Source organism: Falco peregrinus, chromosome 5 (genome assembly GCF_023634155.1).
Source record: "Falco peregrinus isolate bFalPer1 chromosome 5, bFalPer1.pri, whole genome shotgun sequence".
Classification (NCBI taxonomy): Eukaryota; Metazoa; Chordata; class Aves; order Falconiformes; family Falconidae; genus Falco; species Falco peregrinus.
The window spans coordinates 93441442-93468509 of NC_073725.1; the positions used below are offsets into that span (position 1 = coordinate 93441442).

Genomic DNA, 27068 nt, shown 5'->3' on the forward strand with positions numbered 1-27068 from the left:
CCATGGGGAAATGGGACCGCACCACAGGCTGCATCGCTGGCATCTCCCCACCATGCACTAATGGTAACCACAAGCAGCCCCTTATCTACTTGGGGGGAGATAATTTTTCTTGTTAACATAACTGTGCCCGTGTGTTTGTTAGTGCTGGTTTATGATAATGAAAAGCTGGATGCACATGTACATGGTATGTACATTAATGAGTCAGAAGCGTGTAAGAATGAGGAAAACATACAAATCAGCCAAATTCTGTGCAAACTCACTCTCACGGCAACTTGCAACGCATGCAGAGCAGTGGTTGCTTCCCAGCCCGTCGCCTCCATGCTCACCCAGCATGTAGAGCTTTACATATGGGTAATTAAAAAGGTGAGAGGTCTTCATTACCTGAAGCCTAATCAATAGTCACCTGTATCTGCTGCATCTCCATTTTTCTGTATCTCTAAAATAGTTAAATATTTGATGGCTGTACACAATTGACCTGGCTTATCTCTGGCAAACAGCTTCCAGCCCCAGTCGATGGCTAGCTATGCTGGCTGCCGTGGCACTGGGAACATTAATGACTACTGCACCGTGCCATCGGAGATTTTGATGAAATTTTAACTTGGAAGTTCCCTCAGGGAAAAAAATCAACAGCAACCTTTATCTATCACTGACTGGAAAAAGTTATGAGATGGAGTCCTGTGCTGTTGTATTTACTACAGTTAAATACACAAACCTATTTCATAAACATCTAATGGGCAGAAGACACCCTTCCACACCTGCACCCATCTAGCACGCAGGCTGGCAGGTTTTGGAAGAAACTTTTTTGTGTGTGCGTCTGACAAACTTCAAAAGCCATTTTATAGAAATTTAAAGCTCACCCTGGCCTTCCCTGAAAAGAAAACCCACAACCCAACCCAACCTGTACTTTTCATAAGAGCTTATGACATCTTTGGGGAACCAGGTTGGGTGTTTACTGAAACTGGTGAACCTCGCCCAGGTATTGGATTTGATGCCACTTATTTTCATGCATCTCTGGTTTAAACTCACATTTTTGGAGACAGGCTCTACCCAGCAGTGACCCAGCTGCTCCTGGACCAGGCTCTGTGGGAAGGGTCAGTGACCCCAGCCATGCCCCTTCCCAACGGAGATGCAAATGCGAACTGCACCAGCCAACAATGATGCTCCGGACACTCAAAAAGTTGGGTTACTTGCCCTGTCAAGAGATACTGATCCACTGAAGGGAATTATGAATTGGAAGCTTATTTCTGCTAAGGAAAGCTCCTGGGAAATTATTAGATGGGAAATCCAGGAATGAAACGCCCCCACCCCCCAGCATAAAGGAGTAACATAAAGGAGCCATGGCCCCTGATTTATGGGGAAATAATGCAGAAAGTGCTCACAAGTGAGTCAACAGCTATATATTTGCTACAGCCGTTACCCCTACTCGTCATGCAACACCGTACTGCTGGAAGCCAGGAGATGCATGCTTGGTCTCCTGTGACACGGATTCAAACCTAGATGATTCACGGCTTTTCCCACCGAGCAACGTATAGATCTGCATGATGCTCTCTCTGTTGGGAAGTTGATATCAATGAGAAAATTCTAGTACAAAAAAAGAGTAATAGCTTGATATGGTCCACAGAGTGGCATCAACAGCCTTGCAATGGAACACCTTCACCTGACAGCCTGAGACAAAGTACCTCTGTGGCAGATACTGTCAGTAGCAAATTGAAAGGACAGAGAGGAGAGGTCGGCCAGAAAAAAAAGGTCAAGGGGGCTGGACTGAAGCTGCTAATCACTTAGGGACAAACATCAAATGAGAATAAATACACTGTAAGCTGGGCAAGTGCATAAACAGTGCTTACACCGAGTTTTAATTCTGTGCTGTATTTTTTCTGTGTGAGATTCAATCGGTGCTTACATTTCCCAAGCTTGTTCTATGTAAAGTGCTACACATATCACCTTAAGGAATGACTCACAGATTTAATCCATCAGTTTGTTTGCTGTTTAAAGTAGGAGAGAGTTAGCCTAAAAATCTTTTTTTTTCTTTTTTTTTTATTTTTGTGTGTGTGCACTTGCTTCAGTAAAGCTAGAGGTCCCTGGGCTTGTTTTAAAAGGTATTTCAATGTGACCTAGCTAATCCTTTAATACCAGCTTTCACTACCTTTGATCAGCCTCTTACTGTAGCTGGAAGAGATTAGATCAAACCTTTAAAAAAAGAAAGTTGGTTGCAGAGAATTTTCTTACTGCAGTGAATTAATATTATGATAAACTCCAAGGCTGGAATTTCTGGCCAAGCAGTGCAGGTGGTATGTCTTTTAGGAAAGATCTCTGCACGGACAGGCACTGCTACGTGATGCTGTGGCACTTGCCTGTAGTGCACAGGAAAATATTCTCTTTGCATATTTGATAGATAAAAAATGTTTTGGTATCTACCAGCTGAAAACAACATCATGGTTGCACTTTTAGACATAAAACTTAAACAACACCATGATTGCACATTTAGACATTCTGTATGTATCAGGCAACAGACAATGACAAAATCATAACCCCCATTTATTTTTGAACAACAAAATATCACTCCCATAGGAAGGAGAGCTCACACAGCCAGGACTACTGACTCGAAGCAGTATAACACAATCAGGGATCTGGAAACCCAAATTTGATTGAAAAAGTGGAGATACACCAATGCTGTGTTTGTGTCAACACCACACTTTCTGCTGTAAACATCTCAAGGGAGCTGCAAGTAGATCATCCTCCCTGTTGGCTTCCAAGAGCTTTGCCTGATGAGGCCAGCCAAAGCGGGCTTTGGAGGGTTAGGGCGGCTGCAACAGGCTTAGCAGAACTCGGGAGCTAGACTCATCTCTCTAATTTATTTTATGAAGAGATCACAAGATGTTACAACATTCAATAAATGCCTATTGACTGCATTCTGCCAAACGACAGATCTCACTCATCTTTAGCCAGCTCCTGCTGCCTCTACCCCCTTCTCAATATCATTTCAATCTTCATTTAGTGGCGACTGCAACTGAACAGGGAAATAAACCACAAGACTAGCTTGCAGATGATTTCTTTTTAAAGATGTCAACAGCTGTCACTGATAAATAAAGAAAAAAAATCATTAATGTCACATTCCTTATTATTTTGGTATTTCCAGGGTTTTTACTGGAGAGTTGAGCCTCTCCCCTTCTAGCTCTGCGGGAGGGCAGTGTGCATTACACACCGAGGCGTCCTCACTGCCTGCCCGTGACAGCCCAGCTGGGGCACCAACACCGAACGGTAGGTGCTTGGTGGGAAGCTTGGAGCGGTGCCGGCACTGAAGGTGATAAATGACATGTGCCAGTTGAAAACTTGGGTCTGAACACCTTTGCCAAAGTCTGGATTTGGCTGTGACGCTGTTTTGCAACTCTTGCTCACCAAACCCATCCGTGCTGAAATGAGGCAAACCACATGCACTGACTCAGGTGCCGAAATTAGTGTAAATCTAAAATGAGCTTGGCATTTGTGTTACTGGAAGTATTTGTAATTTCGTAAATTTCTCTATTAAAACAGCACTGCATGTTCTCTGTGCTGTCAGAGATATCAAGTCGAAGCATTCCCAAATTAGGGAAGAATTTATCCTTATCCTTTATCCACAAATATGTTGATAAACGTGTGCACAAACTGAATCAGCAGTTTTTGAGAAAGGATTATGTCAGATTAATTTTAATCTAATCCATTTCTATCTCCTGAGAAGCTTTCTACTTCTTGCTTTTAATAATTTAAACAGTGACTGTGGCATAGTATAAAAAATAAATGATAGGAGATGTACTTTAAGTGGAAGTTACAACTCTCAATCACTTCTTATTTAAATGAGAGTTTCATATGCCTGATTTTTAAGTTTAATGAAACCCATTTTTGCTGAACTGCAATAATCTTCAACACACGGAACCAGACGCAGAAAAATCTACGCTCTCCTGCAGCTCACAGCGCCGGGGAGGAAGCCCCAAGGCTGACTCACATGCTCTCTGTGAAGCTATGGGAAGAGACACCTTGAGTGAATCTGGGGCTGTCAAGAAGAAATACTGTCATGCTGCTGAGATCCAGTTGCGGCTTTCAGGAGCATCACTCCATCAGCTGGGACCTCACCTCGGAGTTATGCTGCAAAGCACTAGGAACTGGTGGGTTCAGGGAAGTCATTTTCTGGTTCTTGGCCTGACATAAGTCACTTGAAAGCTTTTTTTTCTCCACAGCTTATGCTCTGGAACCTGCTTTTAAAATGTTGATCTTCTTTGGACATGGGAATTTGACTACTGTACGGGGACGTGTGAGTGGCAGTCACTATTAAGAGGAAAAACTGATACCAGATTCAGATCTTTTTGATGCTACACTGCTCTCCTCTCAGTTTTCTCCATCTCCCACATCTCCAATATGCACACTACCTCCTTCTCCAATGAGCAATACCTAGACAAATCCCGTTTGAATCTCATCTTTTTCTATGCCAGGACAGACATCTGTGAGCTGCTGAGCCCCAGCTTGTGGGGAGCACCACCCTCCTGCGGCATTTTCCCGTTTGTTTGGAAATCAAGCCTTGCCTCTGCCATTCCCCACCTCCTGCAAGCAGGACTGTCCGTGCACAACACAGTTTAACCCCTGCCCCGTGAACCAGAGAGGTCTGCACCACCTCCTGGTACCACATGTACCACATCTGCCAACACTGACCCTACAACCATTGCCACATTCAAGTATATCAAAAGCATCGCTGACTAGTGCTAATGCAAAATATTTCCCTGACTCAGTCTTCTTTTTCCTTCCCAGCCCCAAGGGACAGTTTACCTGCTTGTATTTTCACTCCAACCTTCAGAGCAACCTACGAAAGGCTGCTCAATGACCTTGCAGCATTTGGACAAATAGTTGAACCAACTTGCAACCAGCTTAGCAGATTTTTTGCTTCGTTTCCTAGAGAAATGGAACTTCTGCAATCATGTTGCCCACCCATCTGTGAGACACTCCTCTCTAAATTAGCTTCTCACTAATTGGAACCAAATCTGACCAAGCAGCAAAGGCTTATGAAGACATTAAGGTAGGAGAGAAAGAAGAGAAACTATTAATGCCTCAATAAAGAGAAGGCAGTGGTAGATCAGCACTTCGGCGATCTGCTTGCAAGAGGCAACTGCCCAGTCCTGGGCATGTGGGTGGTGGTGCAAGAAGGACATTTTAAAAAAGCTCTGGCATACCACACTGGAAGAAACTGCAGGAAGATAAAGGCTGAATATTAAGGTTACTGTAGTGAAGAGGAGCAGGGACATATATTGTTCCAGGTTACCTGCTACGTAAGCAACATGGCAGGAGAAGCGTTCTCATCCTGACAAATACAGAAAGTAACATCACTTGTAGGATTCGGCTTTCCATTTCTCTGAAAATTTTATATTAATGGGAACACACCACAAGAAAAAGATCTGGAACTGAGAAGCTGATTTAACACTTAGGGGAACATGTGCTTCAAGGCTCTTGCCCAAAGCCATTCTGAATTGGTCAGCCAGCAGAAATGCCAGATGCATTTACGCAACAGCATAAATGTTGCAGAGCAGGCAGAACGGGCTGATGCTGCCCGGGTAGAACGAAATAATCCCCTGCTTTTAGGCAGATATTAGGTGGAAACATCCTTGGCCTCCTTAGCTACATGCTATTTCTAGAGTAATTTCTTCTCTTTCCCTTACCTCTTTCAAGGCTGACTGTTTTGCAAAGTTTTAACATAAACTTTGTTTAATGTTGACTGTAAGCACACCAATGGAGAACATTAAAAACGTTTGTTCCCATTGTTACTACAACGGCTCTAAACATTCATTAATAATGTATTAATTCTTCATACGTGACAAATAAAAAGGCAGTGTGACAGTTTTCAAAGGAGAGAGCGAAACAACCATGAGGTTGGTGCTGTAGGATGGGGAGTAAAAGGGCACAAATACTTGACAACAACTGAAGAAAACCATTCCAAAGCACTCCCTGCCGAGCAGCACTGCTCGGGGGGTGGAAGCCCCATGTGCTGATCCTCTGATGGTACCAAAATGCCTGATAAATGCCTTTTCCCTTCTGCACTGCTCTGAAGTTTTCCCAATTTTTCTCCCCTTCCTCCTTGCACTATGCAGCGGGGGCTGTACAAGCACAAGACGATACACGATGTGATGTGTGTGACAGATTATTTACGAGACAAACCCCTCAAACCATTCATCATGTAATAAAGGCCATCAGCCATACTTACAGGCAAAACATCTGCACTGTTTCCAGCCCATGAAGTGCCCATCATTGCTTTAAAAAAAATAATAATAATAAAAGGAGAGGGAAAAACTGACCAGACGAGTAAGCACACACTAATCATTTTTCTGCAGAGCACGAAGTGGTCTCAGCACCACTGTAATCAGTAAAGTGCTTTTTGAAAACATGTCTGGTGTCTACACTTCACTACCTACCATACAGCATGAAAGGCTGAGATTGAGATGAAATCAGAATTGCCATCTTTTCTGTCAAATGTTAAAATTTAGTTAGTTCTACTTGATTAAGCTGTGCAACAGAACTAAAAGTTCTCCTAGCTACCAGAGGGTGAAAAAAAAAGAAAAAAAAAAAAGGCAGGAGAGGAGAGAACCTGAACACATCCATTATGTGAAAAGATGGGAGAATAATTCTCTGTCAACATTTCAGCTCACAGGCATAGATTCCACGGCTGTGTTTCCAACAGGTAATGGCATCAGATGGGAAAGAGTTATTTGAACTAAGCTTTAATGAATCTCCTCCTCCTTGGGAAGATGGAATTTTACAAGTGGATTGAGAACATGGGCACTAGAGACAGACAGCAATCTCATTTTCCTTTAACTCCTGCCTCTGCTCAGTCAAAGAGAAGCAGTTCCCAAATGCTCAGGGAGGTAGCACGACTTCACAGCAAGGAGCAGAGGCACAAGGTGTCCAGAAAAACGGAGGTTCAGGAGTAGAAATCATGTCGGGAAGGTTCAGTTCCTGGGTCATCAGGAACTTTGTTAGAGGCCCCAGCCAAGTGGGCAGGAGATGACGCATCTTTGTAGAAATGTAGCCAGGTTTCCATCTGCATATCTAAGCACGTTACTATCTAAAAAAGCCATCAGCTCATTTATTTCTTGCACAGATTATTGAGATAAATCAGGAGTGAGAATAAATATGCCACAGATGTGGTGAGCAGTGGTGTGGGCTATGGACAGAGATATCTCAGAATAAAACATACCTCTGGGGATGCAAAGGGAACATGAAATTTAAATAATCAAGTAATTGAGAGATCATTATCACCAGTTCTCTGTGTATATTCAACAGTTTCACAGCACTTGGAAATCGCAATCTCTACATCTTCAGGGTTTTCCCATGAGGGCAGGAAGGCAAATGTCATGAGAACATCATGTATATAGATCTTCCTAAAGATGAACTGAGAGAACATCGGGGGTGGGGGGGGGGGGGTGGTACAAAGGAAATCCTCAAAGCCAAGTTCATTTATCTTCCCAAGGAAGGGAGGGGGAAGGATTTACAGACTCGAGACTCGCTTGCTCTGCGTGCTCATGGGTGTGCTACCAGCCCGGCAGGTGAAGCGTGCATGCTCTCCCAATACAGTGGTTTTTTAATCTCCAGACTCACAATGACATGCTGGGGATGTTAGAAGGCATTTGAAAACTGCAGTTGTTAAAATATTAACTAACCCTGGCCTGACTATCAAATAAATCTAGCAGAAGTGGCAGTTAAACAACTCTGTTCCCACAAACTTAAATGAACAAAACTATTTAGCACAAAGGAATATTTTGGTCTTCAAATTTGGAGATAAAGTTAAAAGGACAGCGACCTCCAAATACTTCCCAGGCATATCCCCTCTGGAACACAACTTATATTCAGAGCCCTGAGAAACACAAGCCAGTGTTTGCTTTAGTTTTTAGGGCTCTTTGTTTGCCTGTTTCAATTAAGTTTATCTTAACAAATAAAATGCATCTTGGCAAATTTGACTAACAATACTGAAAAAAAAGCAAACCAGAAAAGCTAACCTGTTTTCCCCTGCAAAGCTCCTCTCAAAAGGAAAAGGTCTTCACCGACAGCTTACATTGAACACTCCAGTTTACATTTTTAAATGCTTCATGGTTTCTAAATATATCTAAATGCAATAAAAAGGCTTAAAGATACACTGGAATCAAAGACTTTGGACAAAACAAAGGTTGTTTCTTTTCCTTTTGTTTTGGCTGTAACCCCCCGCCAATCCATCACCTCTACAGCTCTTCCCTCTTCTGAAGAGCAGCAGCAGACAGCATTGATCCAGCAGGGCTTCACAAATGTAAAGCAGTAAGGATTGGTTTAGGGCATCCAAATTACAGAGCTCATCCTAAGACATACTGAGATACCTTATCTAGTCTCATCAAAAAAGTCATGAAAACCTTCTGGTGTTCCTCCCATTTCCAAACCCGTTATTGGGCTTCAGTTACTGGGGACTGCCCAGACAACGGCCACCAGCTGCAGTGGGGACCCTCAGGCCTTGCAACAAAACCAAAGCCGAATTTTAGCCATGCACATACTTTTAGGATCTTCAACTGTTCTCTTTTGTCCACTTAAATACCTTCAGCCACTCCCTGAGCTGCTACACGGTCCCTGAATGCCATCTTCCCATTGTCATGTTTACTCTTATCTTATTTTTCCCATGGAGCTTCACATGTAGAATGGTTGACACGACAATCATTAGGGCTTTTGATTAAAAAAAGGAGTGGAAATAATGAGGGAAAACCCTTCGCGCACAGGGTAATTATCTCAGAAAAATGCTAACAACCTAGGTAGGCTGCTTCTAGTTCTTACACTGATTTAGTGCATGTAAATGAACAAATGGGGAAGGCAGAAAAAAACCCAAAAGAACAAGCCCAAAAATAACCCCCCAAAAAGGGGAAAAGAACTTAAACCTTCTAACAGACAAGGCACCATAAACATGGCAGGACTGGCCCCAGGCACTTGAGCATCTACTGCTCCAAGAGCAGAAAATATGACAGAAGCAAATGTTTGATTTGCATTTATTCTGGTTTTCAGTCCAGGGACTTCCCAAGCTCCAGATGAACATTTATTTTCCAAATTTCCAGCACTCAGCATGCACTTCATCATAGGAGGCCATCACATCATTATGCTGCTTAACAAAATGTAACACCAGAATGCACTGACCTGACAAAACAGCGACTCCCCGCCAAAAGCAGGCTGCAAGAAACACACATTTCATTTTCATCTTGGGGAACCGGGGGGGGGAAGCCTGGATTCATATGCTGAATCTCCAACTCACATTAAGCTAAAAATCGGGACAAAACATGGCGATGCCCAAATTGCTCTGTGCAAGCTGTACGCAGCCCATTTTGTGATGCTGAAAATACTTGTTAATCATTTGGACTCATTTTCAGGATGAATTTCTTACAGCATATGAACAGTAGGAAGCTCTTTATTTGGCATCATTAAGAACAAAAAAAAAGAAAAAAATAGAAACCCTCAACTAATGCATGTAGGCCAACATAATTTCACTTTTAGCTGCCAGCTCTTTAAATGTGGATGTTTCCAAGTAGCAAAGTATTAGAGCGAACTGCTGTTGAAAGGATAAAGGTCTGGACGCAGATCAACATCTTTTTGTAAAATCCACAATTTTTAAGGCCAAGATGACCAACAGTGGACAGAAAATAATTCCCTCCTAATTTACTAATTTTCTTTTATCAAATCTCTTCAGCTAAGGGGGGCTCTGAGCCTTGCCACTTGAGCCACCTCCAAAGAGAGCAAACGCTGGTGTTGCTCCCTCCTCAGACACTTGGGAAATCTTCCCCATCAGGCAAAAATTCTCGAGCCTGTGTCTCCGACACCCAGGAGGACAGCCTAAGTTCTGTGCTCAGGCACCAGCCAGGGTATTTTTTTCTAGGCTTCTATTATTCCAGTCAATACCCTCATCATCAGAGCAACAGCTGTTCTCAGATTGAACAGTTTTGCTTTCTTAAATTTTAAGACTTCATTTTCAATGCAGATCAGAAACTAAAGTAAAAAATAGTAATAATATAAAAGTATATTTCTTTTCCCCCAGATAGTCCTACACTTCAGTGTTGGTCATTAATGTCTCCCGGCACTTTTTGCAAGGATGATGAAGTTAGGTTGGCTGTCCTAATCAAATTCTAAAACCAGTAATTGCATTTTCTCTATCTTAATGCCACTCGCTCTTTCAATGAGATGTATTACTTTTCTCTTCAAACCCGAACGTTTTTTATTGTTACACTACAACACTGAATACTTGCAATGTTACATCCCAGCAGTGGCATATCAGGATATTGGAAAGAACTGATCTCTACAGCTTTGCTTTGCAAACACGGCCTTGGACCCCGGGGACGGAAGCTGCCCATGAAACACGGCCCTTCTCTGACATGCAGCTACTTCCCAGTGATATCTGATATTCTCTTATGAACCTCCATCTGCCCAGAGCTGGAACAGGAGCTAGCTGTGGTAATTGTGCAGTGGCTGCTGGAGACTGAACAGCTTCCATTACACCAGCAGACAAGCAGTTGGCTGACAGAAATGCGGCGCACATTAACTTTGCAGTTGCGACTTTTAAAACCCATCCTCATTTCTAAACTTAGGAGGAAGGAAGAAGGAAAAGGAAAAGAAAATATTGCCATTGAAGAGATTAATTCCTGCAGAACAAGGGTCTCAGCCTGAATTGACTGGACTTATTTTGATTTTCCATTAAATACTTCCTATGCAAACCAGAAAACAACAACCGGCATGACTCCAGCCCAGCTTAGTTACAAAATCATAACAGTATCAATTTAGACCTATTGTGCATCTGGCTACAATTAAGATCATTTTCTAGCTGGAATAGAGCAGGTCATAGATGGTGGTCATGTAGGAAGTGATCTCTCATCCAAATGATTGAGAGAAATAATCACCCTTCAGTTTTCTGCCTTTCTGGGCACCAGAAACACGCTTACCTCCCGGTCACTGTAAGATGCTCTTTCCCACACACTGAACCCAAACTGGAAATAACACCAGCACCTTTCTGGAGTGTTTTTGTACCATCAGTAGACACACCCAGACCAGAACTTTCCCCTGAATCACCTGAACAAACTACCACAAGGTCCTTCTCGTTGCTTACACCAGCCACCACCAGTGCTGCATCTCCACACAAGGTGTTCATGCTGCAGTCTTCTTGCAGCAAAACAGAAAACTCCCTATAACCACAGAGCAAAGTTTTGCTAAGGAGACAAATATGCACAATTCCTGCTTCGCCTGTGCAGTGCCTGTGTCCCTCTAGAAGATATCAGCCTACCCGCCTGTGGCTCGGGAAGCAGCACCGCGCAGCTGTGGGTGCCAGCAGGAGAGGGCTGTGCAGGTGGGGTTAGTTTTTCTCACTGAAAAAGGGCATAAAAACTCATGCCACAGCTCTTCAGAGCCCTGCAGCTCAGTTTCCAGCCACCCCAGGCCTTCTTGAACTTGGCCTGTTGATACCATCCACCTTTGTGGGGCACAAAGTCTGGGGGAGGATGAGGATGAGCGCCGCTTTTCAGCCCCATGCTGAAGGCTCTCAGATTTAAAACTCAGGTTTAAGGACTGTAATGCATTTCTGTCCCAAATCTCCCCTCCCTTCTTCACGATGGAAATGACGCTAAAAATGACGCTTCACACACAGTGCTGTAGACTGCAAGTGAGTTTGTAGCTGAGCCACAACCTGTCTCCATGGTTTTTGATACCTTTTTTAATACCGACCCTGGGCAGCTGCCTCATCAGGTGCGGCATGGAGACCCACCTGCAGGGGCTGAGGGGCAAGCTGCCTCCAGGCAGACCAGAGGGCACATCATTTTGGGGAACAGTTGACACTACAAGAGCCACTCTCATAAAAGTTAGATGCTGTGATAATGAGTGATTCTGTAGACTTGGTATCACAGATTTAAGAACAATCCTCAAGTAACGAACACCAGAAATCTGAGATACTGAAACTCTTACGATAATATCTGAACTAAAAGAGAAAACGGCATCTAAGTCAGAAGATAAGAGAGGTCCTAACTGAATAAATTAAGTGGGTAGGTACACTTGCAGCCAGCCAGATGCAAGCGAAGAAGCTCCTCAAGCACTTGTCTCTTCCTATCTGAGCACTAAAAGCAGCCTAACGGCAAATGGCAATTTTCATCCAGCTGATGAGGACAGACAGATTTCAAAACAGGATCACAAATTTCTTTAAAAGGAACACAGACCCATAAAAGGCCACCGCTTGTTTGTGATGTACCGAACAAGCCCCTCATGCGAGAGCCAGCTGCAGCAGCTGGTTGCTCGTGGCAGCAGTCAGCGCACGGCACATGGGGCTCATCCAGCACGCACACTCCACGCCTGACATGGCATCCAGCAAGGGCAGATGACCGACCGATTCCCTTCCTAACACTGCTTTTGATATAAATGTAACAAGGCAACAGGTGTTCAGGAAGTCAGCCAGCAAACGTAGGACTGGCACATTAAAATAAATTTGTGCTAAATTGAAAGAACCATTTTGTATTTGCTAAACATTTATATCATCCTCTTCAAGGCACATTGCAAAGTACTTGCTACATCGAATCATAGACTCATTTAGGTTTGAAAAGACCTTTAAGATCATTGAGTCCAACCATTAACCCCAACACTGCCACGGCCACCACTAAACGTGTCCCTAAGCACCACATCTGTGCATCTTTTAAGCATCTCCAGTGTTGCTGACCCCACCACATCCCCAGGCAGCCTGTGCCAGTGCTTGGCCACCTCCTTTCGTTGAAGGAATTTTTCCTGATACCCAACCTAAACCTCCCCAGCACAACTTGAGATTGTTTTCTCTTGTCCTGGCACTTGCTGCGTGGGAGAAGAGACCGACATCCCCCCGGGCGGGATCCCACCCGGCCCCACAGAGCTGCGTGTGTCCCAGTGGTGTGGCAGGTCACTGACCATTTCCCCTTGGACTGTGGGGCTTCATTCTGCTCCCTGTCCCTGTCTTCCAGCTCAGGGGGCTGCGTACCTGGGGAACAAATGGTCTTACTATTAAAGACTGAGGCAAAGGCGGCGTTGGGTACCTCGGCCTCTTCCTCATCTTCTGTCACCATGTTTCCACCCACATCCGATAAAGGATGGAGATTCTCCTTAGCCTTCCTAATATATTGTTCCTAATATATTTACAGAAACATCTTTTACTGTCCTTTGCAGCAGTAGCCAGGTGAAGTTCTAGTCGGGTTTTGGCCCTGCTGATTTTCTCCCTGCGTGACCTCCCAACACCCCGCAGTGCCCCGAGCTGCCGGCCCTTCTCCCGCAGGGCATGAGCTCTCCTTGCCCCACTGCGTTCCAGCCAAGGCTCTGCTCAGCCAGGCCGGTCTTCCCCGCCGGCCCGTCTTTCGGCACATGGGGATGGACGGCTCCTGCGCCTTGAAGATGTCCTTCCTGAAGAGTGCCCAGCCCTCCTGGGCTCCTTGCCCCTTCAGGGCTGCCTCCCAAGGGACTCCGGCAACCAGGCTCCCGAACAGGCCAAGGTCAGACCATCTGAAAGTCCAAGGTAGCAGCTCTGCTGCCTCCCTCCTTACTCCTCTGGGAATGGAAAACTCTGTAGTAGTAGAGTTTCTCCATCATTCTGCCTAGACCTTCAGATTATGGTTTCCAGAAAACCAGATGTAGGTGTGAGCACCAGCAGCGAATACAGTGGTGTCTTCAGCATCCCTATGTAACTTGCTGGCACGTTCTTTCCTCCTCTCCTACAACACTCTCCCTCTGATAAAAGCAGCAGGAAGAAAATGTATTGCCATTCCAGAAATAAATAACCATATGAGACCTGGACAATTGCTAATGGATCCTAAGTACCCAGGAGACAAAAGCAGCGATAATGAGTGTTTGAAAAAAAATAATGAAAAGATGATGCACATAAGTTGCTCTGTCAGCACTCTTCAACCTTTTTGCAGAAGACACACCCAGGTCACATACAGAAAGGCTTCTAAAAGTTGCACAAGATCTTGGCCAAATCTTCTATATATGCAAAATATTGCTTTAGTTTCCATCAGTTCATCTCCTAAAGCACATACTTGTTTGCAGAAAAATTAAGCTCTTTCTCTGCATTTACATCCAAACCAGAGATCTCCCAATGCATTTAGTCAACAGGACCACACAGCATGACCCATTCAGTCAGGCCGGCACTGTCACAGCCTTCTCCTCTAAGGTGGGCCATTTTAAACTTCCTAGAATGAAGAATGAAGAAGGTGATTCTCCTGAGAATGACAACCTTGCAAACTGCTGCTGAGTGCTGAAAGCAAGAGAAGGAAACCACTTTACCTCCAGAATGTGGTGGTGGTCCACACAGCAGCACCATGCCCTGGCCCTGGCGGACAGACACCGTGCTTCTTGTTCTGGTCTTGAAGTTCTCAAGATCTGCCAAGAGAGGAAGAACTCAATTAATGGGAGTTTAATGGTTTCTCCTCATGAGAAGGACACAAGGTTCATCAGGACTTTGCTGCATGACATAGAAACAAAGCGACAATCAGCTTGGAAGGTGGGTTGGTGGGACCTGGGTGGAATGTGGGGCAGTGGGAGGCTGATGTGCATCCGAAGCAGTAAGTGTCTCCACAGGCTGCAGAGCTGCTAGAGGGGAACAGGGGCTGATTTACCCAGACAAAACTCCAGCAACCTGTAATGCTGATGAAGAGTTTTGTTATATGAATTTATGAGTAATTACTGCCTTAAACAAGCAATTATGTTACAACCCGGTCTGTTTCCCTTCAGCAGACTTGTTACTGATGCCCCTGCAAACCATGTGTAGAAACCCTTCCATTCCATAAAGAAGTCCCTTCTAATAGCTGTATGTTAGCTACACGGCACTTAGATAATTCCTCCTTCCACCTCTCTCTTCTTCCTCTTCTTCACAGGCCACACACTGCAAAAATACAACTCCCCCTCTTCTCCCCTTGTACAATAAATTCAAGAAACTGGCTGTTAAGTGACGAGGTGACTGTGAGCTGGGCAGTGGCACAAGTGACGATCAGTGCCAGCCGCTGCTACACCGGAGCACTAATGCACTGAATAACTGGTAGCCTTTTAACAGTCCCTTGCATTTCAGTTTTCTTTTTTTATTTATTTTGGCTTTCAGTATAGATGAGCTGTGGCTTGGTGATTACAAACTTGTTGTCACTGCAGTTGGGAACCAGAAGAAACAAACAGGTGATAAACACTTAACAGCAGGAACTAGTAGAACATCATTATAAGGTTAGAAGGATGAAAAATTAAGCCTTGATTTTTATCCTCTCTTGAAAATGTTTTCTGGAAGCATGGCATGCATATTTCAAATAAATGAAATAAAATCAGAAGACATTACTGTTTCATTTTAGAAACATTTTTTGTGGACCCTTCCTCCTAATGCCAATTTCAGGGCAAAATCCAGGCAAAAGTGGAACTACACCAGAAACAGTGAGTAACAATTTGTTCCAACACTAGTAGTCAGCATGTGATTTCCAGCAAAGTTCTGCCATATCCTTGTGCTGCACGTTGCATCGTTCCCTGGATCTTATTATTCTATTAGGTTCAGCTTTTTCACCTGTATTCTAGGGGATAAATAATGTGGGGACTTAAAAAGCCTGCTGCACTGCAGTGAATTATTTGTGAAAACAAAACCACTGCAGAAGTGCTACCCTCCCACCTTTCTGCTGCTCAAGCCCAGGGCCAGCAGCAGCGCCTACCCAAACCCTTTCCATCAGGTGTAAGGCTGCTGCATTATCAAACCCTTTGGGCAAAAAATGGGCTCACACCGGAGGTTCAAAGCTACACTTGAGAATAAAACCCATCCAAATTTAACCCAGGTATCAATTTAACAGCAGGTTCACCAGTGTGAGCCATTCGTTCAGACTCTGTGTAAGCACAGGGAAACAATAAAGCATGGTTTCCCAGCCTTGAGTAACAGTCCAAGTCTGTAACTTTGAGCAGGGTGATTTTCTTTGTCCCCCTGTCCTTTTTGGCCTAGGAAGAAAAAAGACAGAAGGAAAACAGAAGATAACCCATTAGCAATGAAAATAGAGGGGTGTAATTTTTCCATCCTAAGCTCCATAAAAAAGGTGGAATGGCACTTTTCAGGAACCACTACTACATTCCTCTGGCCACCTGCCAGTCCCATAGATTTAAACATATTTTGACTGCACACAGGCACAAGATCGGATCCCGTACTCACTGAGGACAGCCACATGAAGAATAATAGCCTAAATCCAAAATAATGCCAGAAGGAATAAATGTGGTATTGGGAAACATTTTTACATTAATATTATTTCCAATAAATGAAGAAGTAAATTAAAAGCAAAACATGTCTCAATCATCACAACAGATGCTTTATATACATATATATGGACTAGAAAGAAAATTGCATAAGTATTGGTAAGTCCTAAATAATATTTAATGGAAAATTCTCCATATCTCAATTTAGCTATTTATATTTTCTTCCACATCGATAGAACTCATACATTATGCCATATGCATATACATTCACAAAACATTTTAGAGATGATACATAATTCACTTTTCAGGCCTGGATCCTAAAAAAACCCATATGCAGGTCTGCTTTGGAACAGATGAAAGAAACTGCACCAGCGCTGAGCCTGCGTGTGTGAGCCTACTTATCCAGTGCTCTAGGGAATTCTGTTAAACGCAGGGGAGGGAATGGGAAAGGTCTTTCATTACTAATTGTAAGAAACAGCCACCTGCCTGGTGACCCAGCAACTCTTGATTACTGTAGTATGGAGAGGCAGCGCATGACTCAACAGTGTAAATGCAAATCTCATCCTTTAACTTTTTTTGCAAGGCAGAAATAACCCTACTTGTTGACGAAAGACATAGCTACATATTTAAGATGAGAAAAGGACTGCTACCAGGAAAAATATTGCTACCAGTCTCTGCTTGGAGGAACAACTAGGAAACGACTGAGGAACGGTCACAATCAACTGGAGGCAGGAAACAAAGCAGAGCATCCACCACTACTGCTCGCAGTGCAAACTATCAAGCTTTGAAAGTCAACTGTCAGTTCTGAAAAGCCTCATGCATGCACTTAAAATCTGCCTCTGAGTAAACTAACAAGATTAAGATAATTGTAAGAAAGTCTCATCAAACTGATTAGACTGATTATGCTCATGCATTCTGAAATGCACACTTCAAATTTATTTTTGTGATACCTAAATTGTAACTTGAATTACCAATAATATGATCATGATTTTATTAGTAAGAAACTTCATTTAAACACCACCTTACAATCTTTCCCAAGAAATTAGGAACAATATCAGCACTGCTGAACAAAGCATACAGACCAGCAATGTGTGGATTCAAGAGGTTCTCTAAAACCTTTCCTACAAAATTTTGCTCAAATGGGTGCCCAATATTACACTGAAATTTTGTACCGCTGAATTCCCCATACATGGAGGTACGACCACTTGCTGAACAGAAGTTAAAAGCACTTGCTGGAAACCAACCCGCAGGACACTTCAATGCAGCAGCAGCACTCTGACGCTTCTTTCCCCATGTTTTCTATGTTCCTTCCAGGGAAACACAGCTGCCTAGTGCCTCTCTACCCCTCCCTGGAGAGCAGGCAAGGTAAGAAATTATTCTCTGTACTTTTGACGTTAAAAATCAATGGGCAGCAAAAGGAGGAGGAAAAAAACCAAACCATCCATGCTGCAGAATGACTGAATTACAGTGTAAATGGTTTGACCATGTGTCTCCCCTGATGAGAGCATTAAGTTCCACTTTGCCTTGCCCCTGAGCCCAAAGACCCTGGCAAATATATGAGGATTTTTTTTCTTATTTGCCAATGAAATGAAAGAAACCCAAACAAGCCCCCCAAAATGCCAGAAGCCTTATTAAGCCAGCAAGCTCAATTATTTCTATTGTGGAAGAAGGTTTGAAGCAGGAATACCATAGGTCCACAGTTCCCTCAATACCAGCTCTCTTTCCACTGGAAATCACACATGAGCAGAATTAGGTGACACTGGACATCTGAGGTTTGCAGACGCCCGGCTGCTGGACCCACCACTGCACCCAAGCAGACGACCCCCATGACATGGCACGGCTATTCGGCATCTGCTGCTGCAGGGCTGGCCTCAACTTAGCTGTTTCTCACCGTGTCATACTTCACCTTTTTTTTTTTGGTTTCCTGCTCCTTCTTGTGACATTTCAGATTTGGGAGGGAGGCAGGGAAAGCCTCAAATAGGTCACTACTTTCTCAAACAGAAGCAAGACACGTCTGGTTTGCATGCAGAAGCACAGTCACGAGGAGACAATGCCATTCCTTTTTGGTTTGCTAACCCAGTGGAGGATGTAACAAAAACCTGTGGTAGGAAGCTGAATTCACGGAAATGGAGATGAGAAATTACACGTACTACGAATGATGATGATTAGCTGCTGGAATAAACTACAATAGAGAGCAGTGGGTTCAGCATCCTTGACGCTTGGAGATCAAGACCACTTTTGTAGAACATGTATAAACCCCACCTACACTTTTATCACACTCAAGCAGACAAGTTCAGTTAGGGATCAGCTGGCGGAAAATAATATGATCAGTGATAAAGAGGAAGGCACGCTGCAGGTCACTGCACACACCTAGCCTTCAGGTGCATGAAATACCGGGGAGCAGGAGGGCGGCTGGAAGCCAGTGTGACAGTATGGTGGCCTGATGCCCACCAGCAGATCTGAGAGTCCCACAGGTTTGCTGCCTGGGACCTGGCAACACAGCATGTAAGAAATGTGAAAATAATCACGTTAAGATTAATTACTAAGTACCCCATGGGGTTCTAAATACCTCGTAATAGTAATAAAAGACCCAACCATTTCAGGAGTTTATAGTTAAATGTTAGACATAATGCAATGAGCATTAGTAAACAGAAGGGAGACAAGACAAAGTAGAACAATGCCTGGAAGTGATAAGTTCATTAAGTTTTAGCATGCAGGCATCCTTGTGACTTAATTAAAGTTTTTAGGGTGTGAACTGCTTCAATTACAGGGATCTATCATTGCATAGATCAAACAAGAAAGGAGCCTTAATTTCAAGAAAAATATTCATACACGAAACAAATAAAACACAACCGGAATCGAGGGCTGCTTACAGAAATAGGAACTGCTTCGTGTTAGAGCCAGGATCCCCGTATGAGCTTTTGGTGAAAGTATATCCATTCAGCAGCTTGGGGATTTGTGGCTGGCGTTGGGCAGCCTACAACCATGAAAAAATAGTGTTTCTATTCATAGGATCAAAAAGGAAACAACGCAGCACAGCACAGACAGGAAGGATGTACACTTACCCTAACTAATTAAAGCAGCATAAGTCTGCAGGAGAAATGCTAGCTCGCTTGTAGCAACGAGTGACTTGCAGATCAGGCTTTTATTTTAAATGCATGACTTCACGTAATCAAGATCAGAGATCTGTATAACTGTTAGGATAAGAATACACTTGCGTAGTAGTTTTTCTCCTATTTAACTTGGACATTCTCTATTTAGAAAGCAATTGTCAAAACTGATTAAGAGAAACCACTGAGGACGAATGTATTAATGCTTTCCAATTCTGGAGGTCAGCGTCCTGCCAAAGCTTGTCAGGAGCACACAGCACTAAAGCATGACTCCACTGAAAAATGAAAAATATTATATAAGCTCCAGTAACCCCAGCATCACATGAGGACACGGTTAGTAATGTTTTCAGTGCAAAGATGAGAATAAAACAGGGAGTTCTAACAGGAGTGCAGACAGGTTATCGAGACTACCAGTTACTCAGACCTTACTTAATGAAAAAGCGAGGATGCCATTTAAACTTCTTCATTTCCATAGTAGCAATTCTAAATCAGACTTAACAGACCCACGTGAGTATAAAGCTGCATGCGTTTAACCTGTGAAAAATACGGTGATTTGTACCAGACACCACTGTACTACAGATTGCATGACTTTGGGAAAGTCACTTAAGTTCTCTGCAACAAAGTTTGCCCATCTCTAAGGACAAGTACTTAAACTGTGACTCTCAAATGAGACTTAATTAGCTAATATTTGCACAAAACCTTGACATCTGCTACAGAAATGCACTGGAGTGTGATATGCTATTGGCACGTGTATCCTAACACCCATCCTTTAATGTGAATTTGAATGTCTTTTTCTTGCATTACCAGATTTTTCCTGTAGCCTCCATTAAAACTCTGCCTTAACGCTTAGTGATATGCCTTATGCAGGTACTGGCAAGCAACACCAGTCTGATATAGATGCTTATTGCTCAGAAACGCTCAAAAGCCCAGAAGGTGCTCGCAGCAGCTGTCAACCCCATCAGCTTTTCAGTTTGGGTACAGTGCTGCAATGAATGACCTCCTTCCAAAACCTCAAATGTGGTTTAACAACAGCTTAAACAATCTGAAATGATCCAAAGCCCCTTAAGACTGGGTAGTTTGTCTCAGTAAATGGCATATGGAAATTTTAATCAAAAGCATATGGCTTTTCATAGTAACAATTATCCAACTGAGGCCAGAGTAATGAAAAGTTTCCCCAAGTTTTACGTGCAGCAATCAGTACTCAGAGCAAAGAAGATTCAATTATAAGCAAAACAAAAGAGCTGTAGCCTTTTATCCTTTACTAGGACCTACTTGGGTTTGTATTTTGTTTATGAAATTTGGTAATTATTTTTCTAAGTGACCACTAGATAAGTCCTGGAAATCAAAGTTTGCTCTTTTAAAGAAATATTTCACAGATGACATTGAAGTACGAGCAAGTGAACAAACTCCTATCCGCTCACTTCCCCGCAAGTTCCCGCGGGCAGGGGCAGCGTGAGATTTGACGTCTGCTTTTGGTATTACTATCCCTTCTTGTTTACAGCCCCGTTGACTGTGCTGTCATTAAGCCCTCTGCCCAAGTGGGGCGGTTACCATGCCCGTACGCCGGGCCTGCTTGGTTCCCATTATCGGCTGCAACTGGAAATAACTCGGCTGCTGAACCCGGCGTGCCCTGGAAACCAGACCAGAGCGAGCAGGCTTCCCTCAGGAGGCTGCAAGTCTCAGGTCATTGGTGATCTGACAGAGAGATCCCTATTTTTTATGAAAGCTAAGCTCTGTTTTGCCTGCCTTTGTTTGCCGGAGGAGGGTTTCCATGGTTTGCTTTTTTATTGTAATGTGCAGCGTATTTTTAGAATCCAAAATGCTTTTGTAATTATGCCGGTTCTGAAATTAAGAGAGAACTTTCTATGCAACAGGGCTATTTCATAACTACTAAATCCCAAAATATTATAGAAAATTACACGAATGGTAAATGATTCAAATTCATGGTGATGGGTGTCTGCCTGCCTTTTATAAAGCCAATTTATGTGACTATATCATGCAGAGAGGTAAGCACTGCTGTACATCGCCTTGGATGACATACTGTCAAAAACTCATACACCATTAGTGAACACTTTGTCATTACATTCAAGGGTTCTTTTTCCTAATTATTAGAAAAGCAGTGTCAATGCTGTTTTTATCTATTATCCCTGTATAACCAATACAAAACTATTTTTCCTACTACTACGTTCTAAAAAAACCACACATACATCAATCACTTCTTTATACATCACTGAATTTTAATTTCCAAAAGAAAACATGACTAATACTCAGGCTTAGAGGAAAGAAAAAAAAAAGTCAGTGGCTTTTATGCTGCTATATTTCACTTAAAGTCTATCTCTAGAGAGTTTTGTAAAGCAAGTTTGATAACACATCAGTGATATTGCTCTAATGAGTCATCGTTAACAGCAAGTAGCTACCGAAGCATAATACCTATATCTTTATGTCTATCTATATCTTCAAATGGATCATTATTCCTACAGAGTGACAAATTCAATGAACCTTGAAAGAGGATATATGTGCTTGAAGGAAAAACTCGGGATTGTGATGCAGGACCCCACAAATACAACCATGAGGTAACTGCGAAGGTCTTGCTGGTGCAGCTGCGGGATGGGAACAGATCCCTCCGAGGCACCAGCGCAAACCTGCAGCTCCTCCTCACCAATGGAACACAACCCAAGGCTGAGCAAAAGCGGGTTTGGCTGGAACAAAGAGAACCATGAGCAAGAACTCTATCTATATAACACAGAGATAGTACAGCAAGAGATAGAAATCAGTGAAGAAAAAGCAGGTAATACAGCCGTAGTAGCAAATGTATGAAAATACCTGCAGTCAGTCTCAGCCATGGGGAAGCCCCCCGCCACCATCAAGCTCTCCTAACACAGCAACTCCAGGCAAAGGGCTGCAGCTGCCTTCTGAAAAAGCTGGCACTACCCAGCCTACATCCCGGAGGAGCACAGAAAGGGAAAAGGGCAGACGATACCTGTGCACGCCAGCCTGTGTGCATTACTGCAACTGCAGAGCTACTGCAACCAGCAGCAACCAGAGACTGTGCACTCTAGACTTGGTATCGTTGCAACTGTACTAAAAATAAGGCTTTGATTAGGTTACTAATACTTCAGCTTAGATTATCAACAAATCCTTGGATCAGCATAGAAGGGGCTCTTTTAGACTGTATATATTCCATGCAGTGTTTGGTATTTCACCCCTGAGACTTGGTTGTACTGCGGATACACGAAACTGAATGGTCAAAAATGAATCTGGTAATTTAACAATTGACAAATTAGAACGCTAAAACTTCTTCAATGGTAATTTAGAGTACTTCTGAGTGGACAAATCACCACCTTTACTGCATACATTAAACAAACTTCAAAGCACCCATACAACAGGAAGTAATGATGCAGGTAACAGGCAACTACCTCTTCATATATGTGGAACACACAATCCACTTCCATACACAGGTATAGCCAAGACACCTAAAGTCAATTTTCAAGCATGACTTAAAAAGAATTAGAGAGCATAATAGGGTTTGCCTTCTGATACCCCTTCTGTAATTTGGAGATGGTCCCAGCAATCTAAAATTTACAATGATGTTTAAGGTTGTAATCAGTCCTTGAACTCTGAATATTCAGTCAACAGGGGTTTTTTTCCTTTTTATTAAAAAACACACAACTTATCTTAAGGGGAATCTGAATAGGCTGCCAATGACATCTTGTTGAACAAAAAAAACTGACCAGAGGAGGACTGGCCAAATCTTCCTGGTTTAGACTGAATAAAGAACCTTCTACCAAGAGACAGCATCTATGCAGTCTTCCAAATTTTTTTCAACACATTTGCATACCTCTCCGCATACAACAGAGCATACTTCCATATCCTGGACAAAATACACAACCAGATGGAGAGAGAAGTCATTTGCATTGCAGCCCATGGAATAATACGACTTCATTGGCTGTAGACTATAAACTATGCTAATTTGGCCCATAAAATAGTCTTGAAGATGAGATTCTAGTGCATCTCAATCAATTTCAGATTTTAGAGGACATTGGTTTGAAGAAATCATAGCCTGTCTATATGAAGGCAGGCTGAAAGCACTTTAACTGATGACTAGCACCCACAAAAGCATTAAAGCTTTTTGCTCTTGAAACACTTGACAAGATTTGCCTCCTGATATTTATGGCTCTAATATCTCTAAACACTGTCTCTATAAAACCTGTGCCTGACTTTTTAAAAGCAGGGGTTTATGTCATCCCTTTCACAAATACACAAAGATTAAGTTCTTCTGCCCATGTCCTTGCTGTTGTGTCAAGACTACACAGTGGGCTGTGCAGTTCAGAATAAAACCCCCTTTGATACAGACCTTAATAAAATTTTAGTTTAAGAGCTGGTGTTCTAATGAATAATTTTTAGAGTCACTGATTTGAGAAATGGTTTACAAGTCTGGGGATGAAAGCTTTCTAATTTGACCTTTAGAATAGAAATTTCACTGGGATTTCTACTTCAATGAAAAAGAAAGTTTTAGAGATAAACATCTAGCCATTCCCCCATCCTCCCTCCCCATCAGAAAATAGTTTTCCTTGGAATTTATTACTGTGGGTATTAAACAAGGTACCGCTCCTGCATTTCTACCAAGTGGCAAGTCCAGTTTGGACTTCTAGACTTTTCCTTCCCCTGATGGTTCCTGCACAGAAAACGCTGAATTCTTGCAAGATGCAAAAACTCTCAGGTGGGCCTTTGCTGTGGGGGTATCTGCAGCTGGCAGGTTTTCGTGGTGGGGTTTGCTCTGAAAGCTCAACTTAGCTACACCAGGAGAAGAGCTGTGTACCTGGAGGAGCTGGAGGTTGGAACCGAAACCAGATGTTCTCAGAGGAGGCACCACCTCCGGCCAGGGAGAAGGGCTTGCAGCTCCTCCGCCTGAGCCAGGAGCCAGTGGCAACCAGCCACACTTGGGTAGGGAAGGAGTAAGTTGGTATGTTGGTATGCGAGCCAAGATCTTCTTTTCCTTGTGAGCTCTCCTTGCCACTCGCATCTCTGACCTATGAAGCCTCTTGGACTTTTAATGTCTCTATCTGGGTTCTTATACTGAGACTGTTTAAATCCTCCCAAGTCTTTCTGACCACCGTGTCTACCCACACGACTAAAACTCCTCCTCAGGCTTTTACCTTGCATCCCAAAGACTGCCACAGCTTTTCCTCAAGCTGGCCAACAGGCAGCTGCCGGAGTCATGGATGCTCAGGCTGTGCTCAGACCGCTTTCTGCTTCCTCCATCACACGAAGCATGAGATGCTTGTCCTCACCAGGATGGCTCCTCCTGGCACACTATATCCCCAGCACCTCGCTGGGATTCGATCTTTGCTTCCAAACTAGCAACAAGGCAGCCACCAGTGGTTTTTTTGCCTTCCTTCATGCCACTCATCTTACAGGCGAACAGGGGCTCTCCGCAATATCTGCAAGGCACTCACTGTTCTCTTCCAAAATCAAATCACTCCCTTCTATGATGTTACAAAAAAAAAAAAAAAAAAAAAAATCCTCCCTGACTTTATGTTCCATTTCATAAAAGCTGCCTGTTTACCTTCCTTCTATAGGAAATATTTCAGACGTTTGTTTTGAAGCAACACTTCTGCTTGAGACAAAATGCCGAGGACTCAGAAAATTTTATTTTATTACTTTAATCTGGAAAATCTGGGCAGACATCTCCCTGCGGGTTGACTCGAACAGAGTTGTTTCGCTCTCAGAATTCTTTAATATTTTTCCTAGCAAAACAATGTGTTATTTGCACACTTTCTCCCAGCACAGGTGGTTCTGCAATAGCCAGAAACCAGTACTTGTGCTGGCAGCAGGAGATACGGCACAGCCCCCTCCCACTTCATGGCTCAGCCCCAAGGTTGCAGATGCCCCATACGTTCCCCACTTCATTCTTACTATGTGCAGCTAAACAAATGCAAATTCAGACTCAAATAATGTAAAAGAACGTGCCATAGGCTTGCTCACCTAGAAGTCTCAAAGAAAAATTTCCTTTTACTTGATAGAAACTTAAACGGAGAAAACCCCATAGAGATCCTGATCCTCAGAGGGTGCCTGGTGGCTCAGCTTGCCTACGGAAAGGCACATTAGGATGCTAGGCAGCATCTCTTACAGAGGAGATATTTTTTATTCTGTTCATCTCTCACGTCTAATGAATTATGAAATGGCAGTCACGTTTGTTGCAGACAGGAAAACTAACATGGGACAACTTTTGACAAACATATTTAAAGCTCCTCTGTCCTTTGCATGCCAACACTGGCTCCCTAGGTTTGCTTTCCAGAAGGAAAATAGGAAAGAAAAAAAAAAAAAACAATGAAAAAGCAGCCACTAGGTTAAACTGTTCTGCACTGGCCTTGCATCCCTTCAACATGAAGAGAAATTTTCTTACAGAGTCCACCTCCGGCCTTTGGATATAGTCTCCACTTGACTGGGGGTCCTGTAACTGCTATTTTCCATACATTTAACAACAATACTGATTTGCATTGATACAGAGTCAGTGAGGATCAACCGAAGGATGACTATTATTTCTTCAAACTAGATAAAGAGCATTATTTCATCTGACAGACATGAGGATTTACAGCCAAAAGGGAGGATGTTATAAGAAGCATCCTAATAACTGAGGAAATAACACAGATCTCCCGATTCCTTGTCCTATTCTCTATTCACTGCACATAAAAGACCAGAAAAAGTGGTTACAATATGCTACAAGAACACATGCTTATGGCTTTTCAGATGTTTGTGCCACCCTAGGATCAGTTATTGCAAGATGTTTGGAAAAATTTGTAACGGGAAAGAACCTGGACCAAAAGAAGCCCTAGCTGCAACCACAGGTGTTTACATGGTTTAAAGCTCGTCATGGATTGCCCGAACAGCAACAGTTCACAGACCTGACGCACCTCTAACGGCTATAGTGGAGAGAGCAAGCAGATGGAGGCTACTTGTTAAAGAAATGATGCCCCAGATGCACTCCTGCATGGTGAAAGAGTGGTGGATGCGTATGAGAATCCCGAGCAATGACCGCTGCAAGGGACACGGCATGCCTCTGCCCCAGCTGCCTATGACTACACTGCAGACAAAGCCTCTACAGTCTTGCTAATAAAAAGTGCAAGGTATTAACGTTTGCAGGAAATATCCTTACGAACTCTAATAATTAGCTGTAAGTCAGGGGGGAAGATCTATTCTAAATTTATGAGTTTGCAGTTGGCCAGGCCCCATTTTGTCTTTTCAAGAAAGTATGCTTCAATCTCACTGAATAACTGAGTTCACTGAAGGGTCACTGCACTCCAGGCTATTTCATTTATTGTCAAAATAATAATTTAAATTTGCAATTTATTTTCCTCTCTTATTTATGCGCCATTCTAGTTGTCATCAGAATAAGCCACCTGGACATCAGGATTTGCAGAGGTAAGACTGTACTCAGTGAAGGTAGCTGGACTATACTCCAAAGTTATGCACAAAAACCCCTCTAATAACATCTACATAGCTATTCAACTGTTCCGATCCTTGGCTTTGATTTAAGAAAAAATGATCAGAAAAATATTCTGTAAATACAGCCACAGTCAGAGGATTAATACTACTTCTAAGGATACATCAATATTCCCAGTATACTACAACAGTCATTCTCACTTTTAGCCTTCCAAGAGCAGAATAGATGTCAAGTGATGTGCGCTGATTCTCTAATAACCCAGTGGTAAGCAGCCAAACAGGCCACCAACGGGACCTACCTTG

General features: G+C 43.1%; 1 protein-coding gene across 5 annotated transcripts in view; it reads right to left on the bottom strand.

The window, feature by feature from the left end:
• Window positions 1-27068, bottom strand: part of LOC101920190 (contactin-4) — a 339023-nt gene that overhangs the window by 93876 nt on the left and 218079 nt on the right. For all 5 annotated transcript variants that reach the window (XM_055806900.1, XM_055806899.1, XM_027790641.2 and 2 more), the window contains one exon: window positions 14290-14385. In XM_055806900.1, the coding sequence (XP_055662875.1) occupies window positions 14290-14385 (96 nt within the window). The remainder of the gene's footprint in view (window positions 1-14289; window positions 14386-27068) is intronic.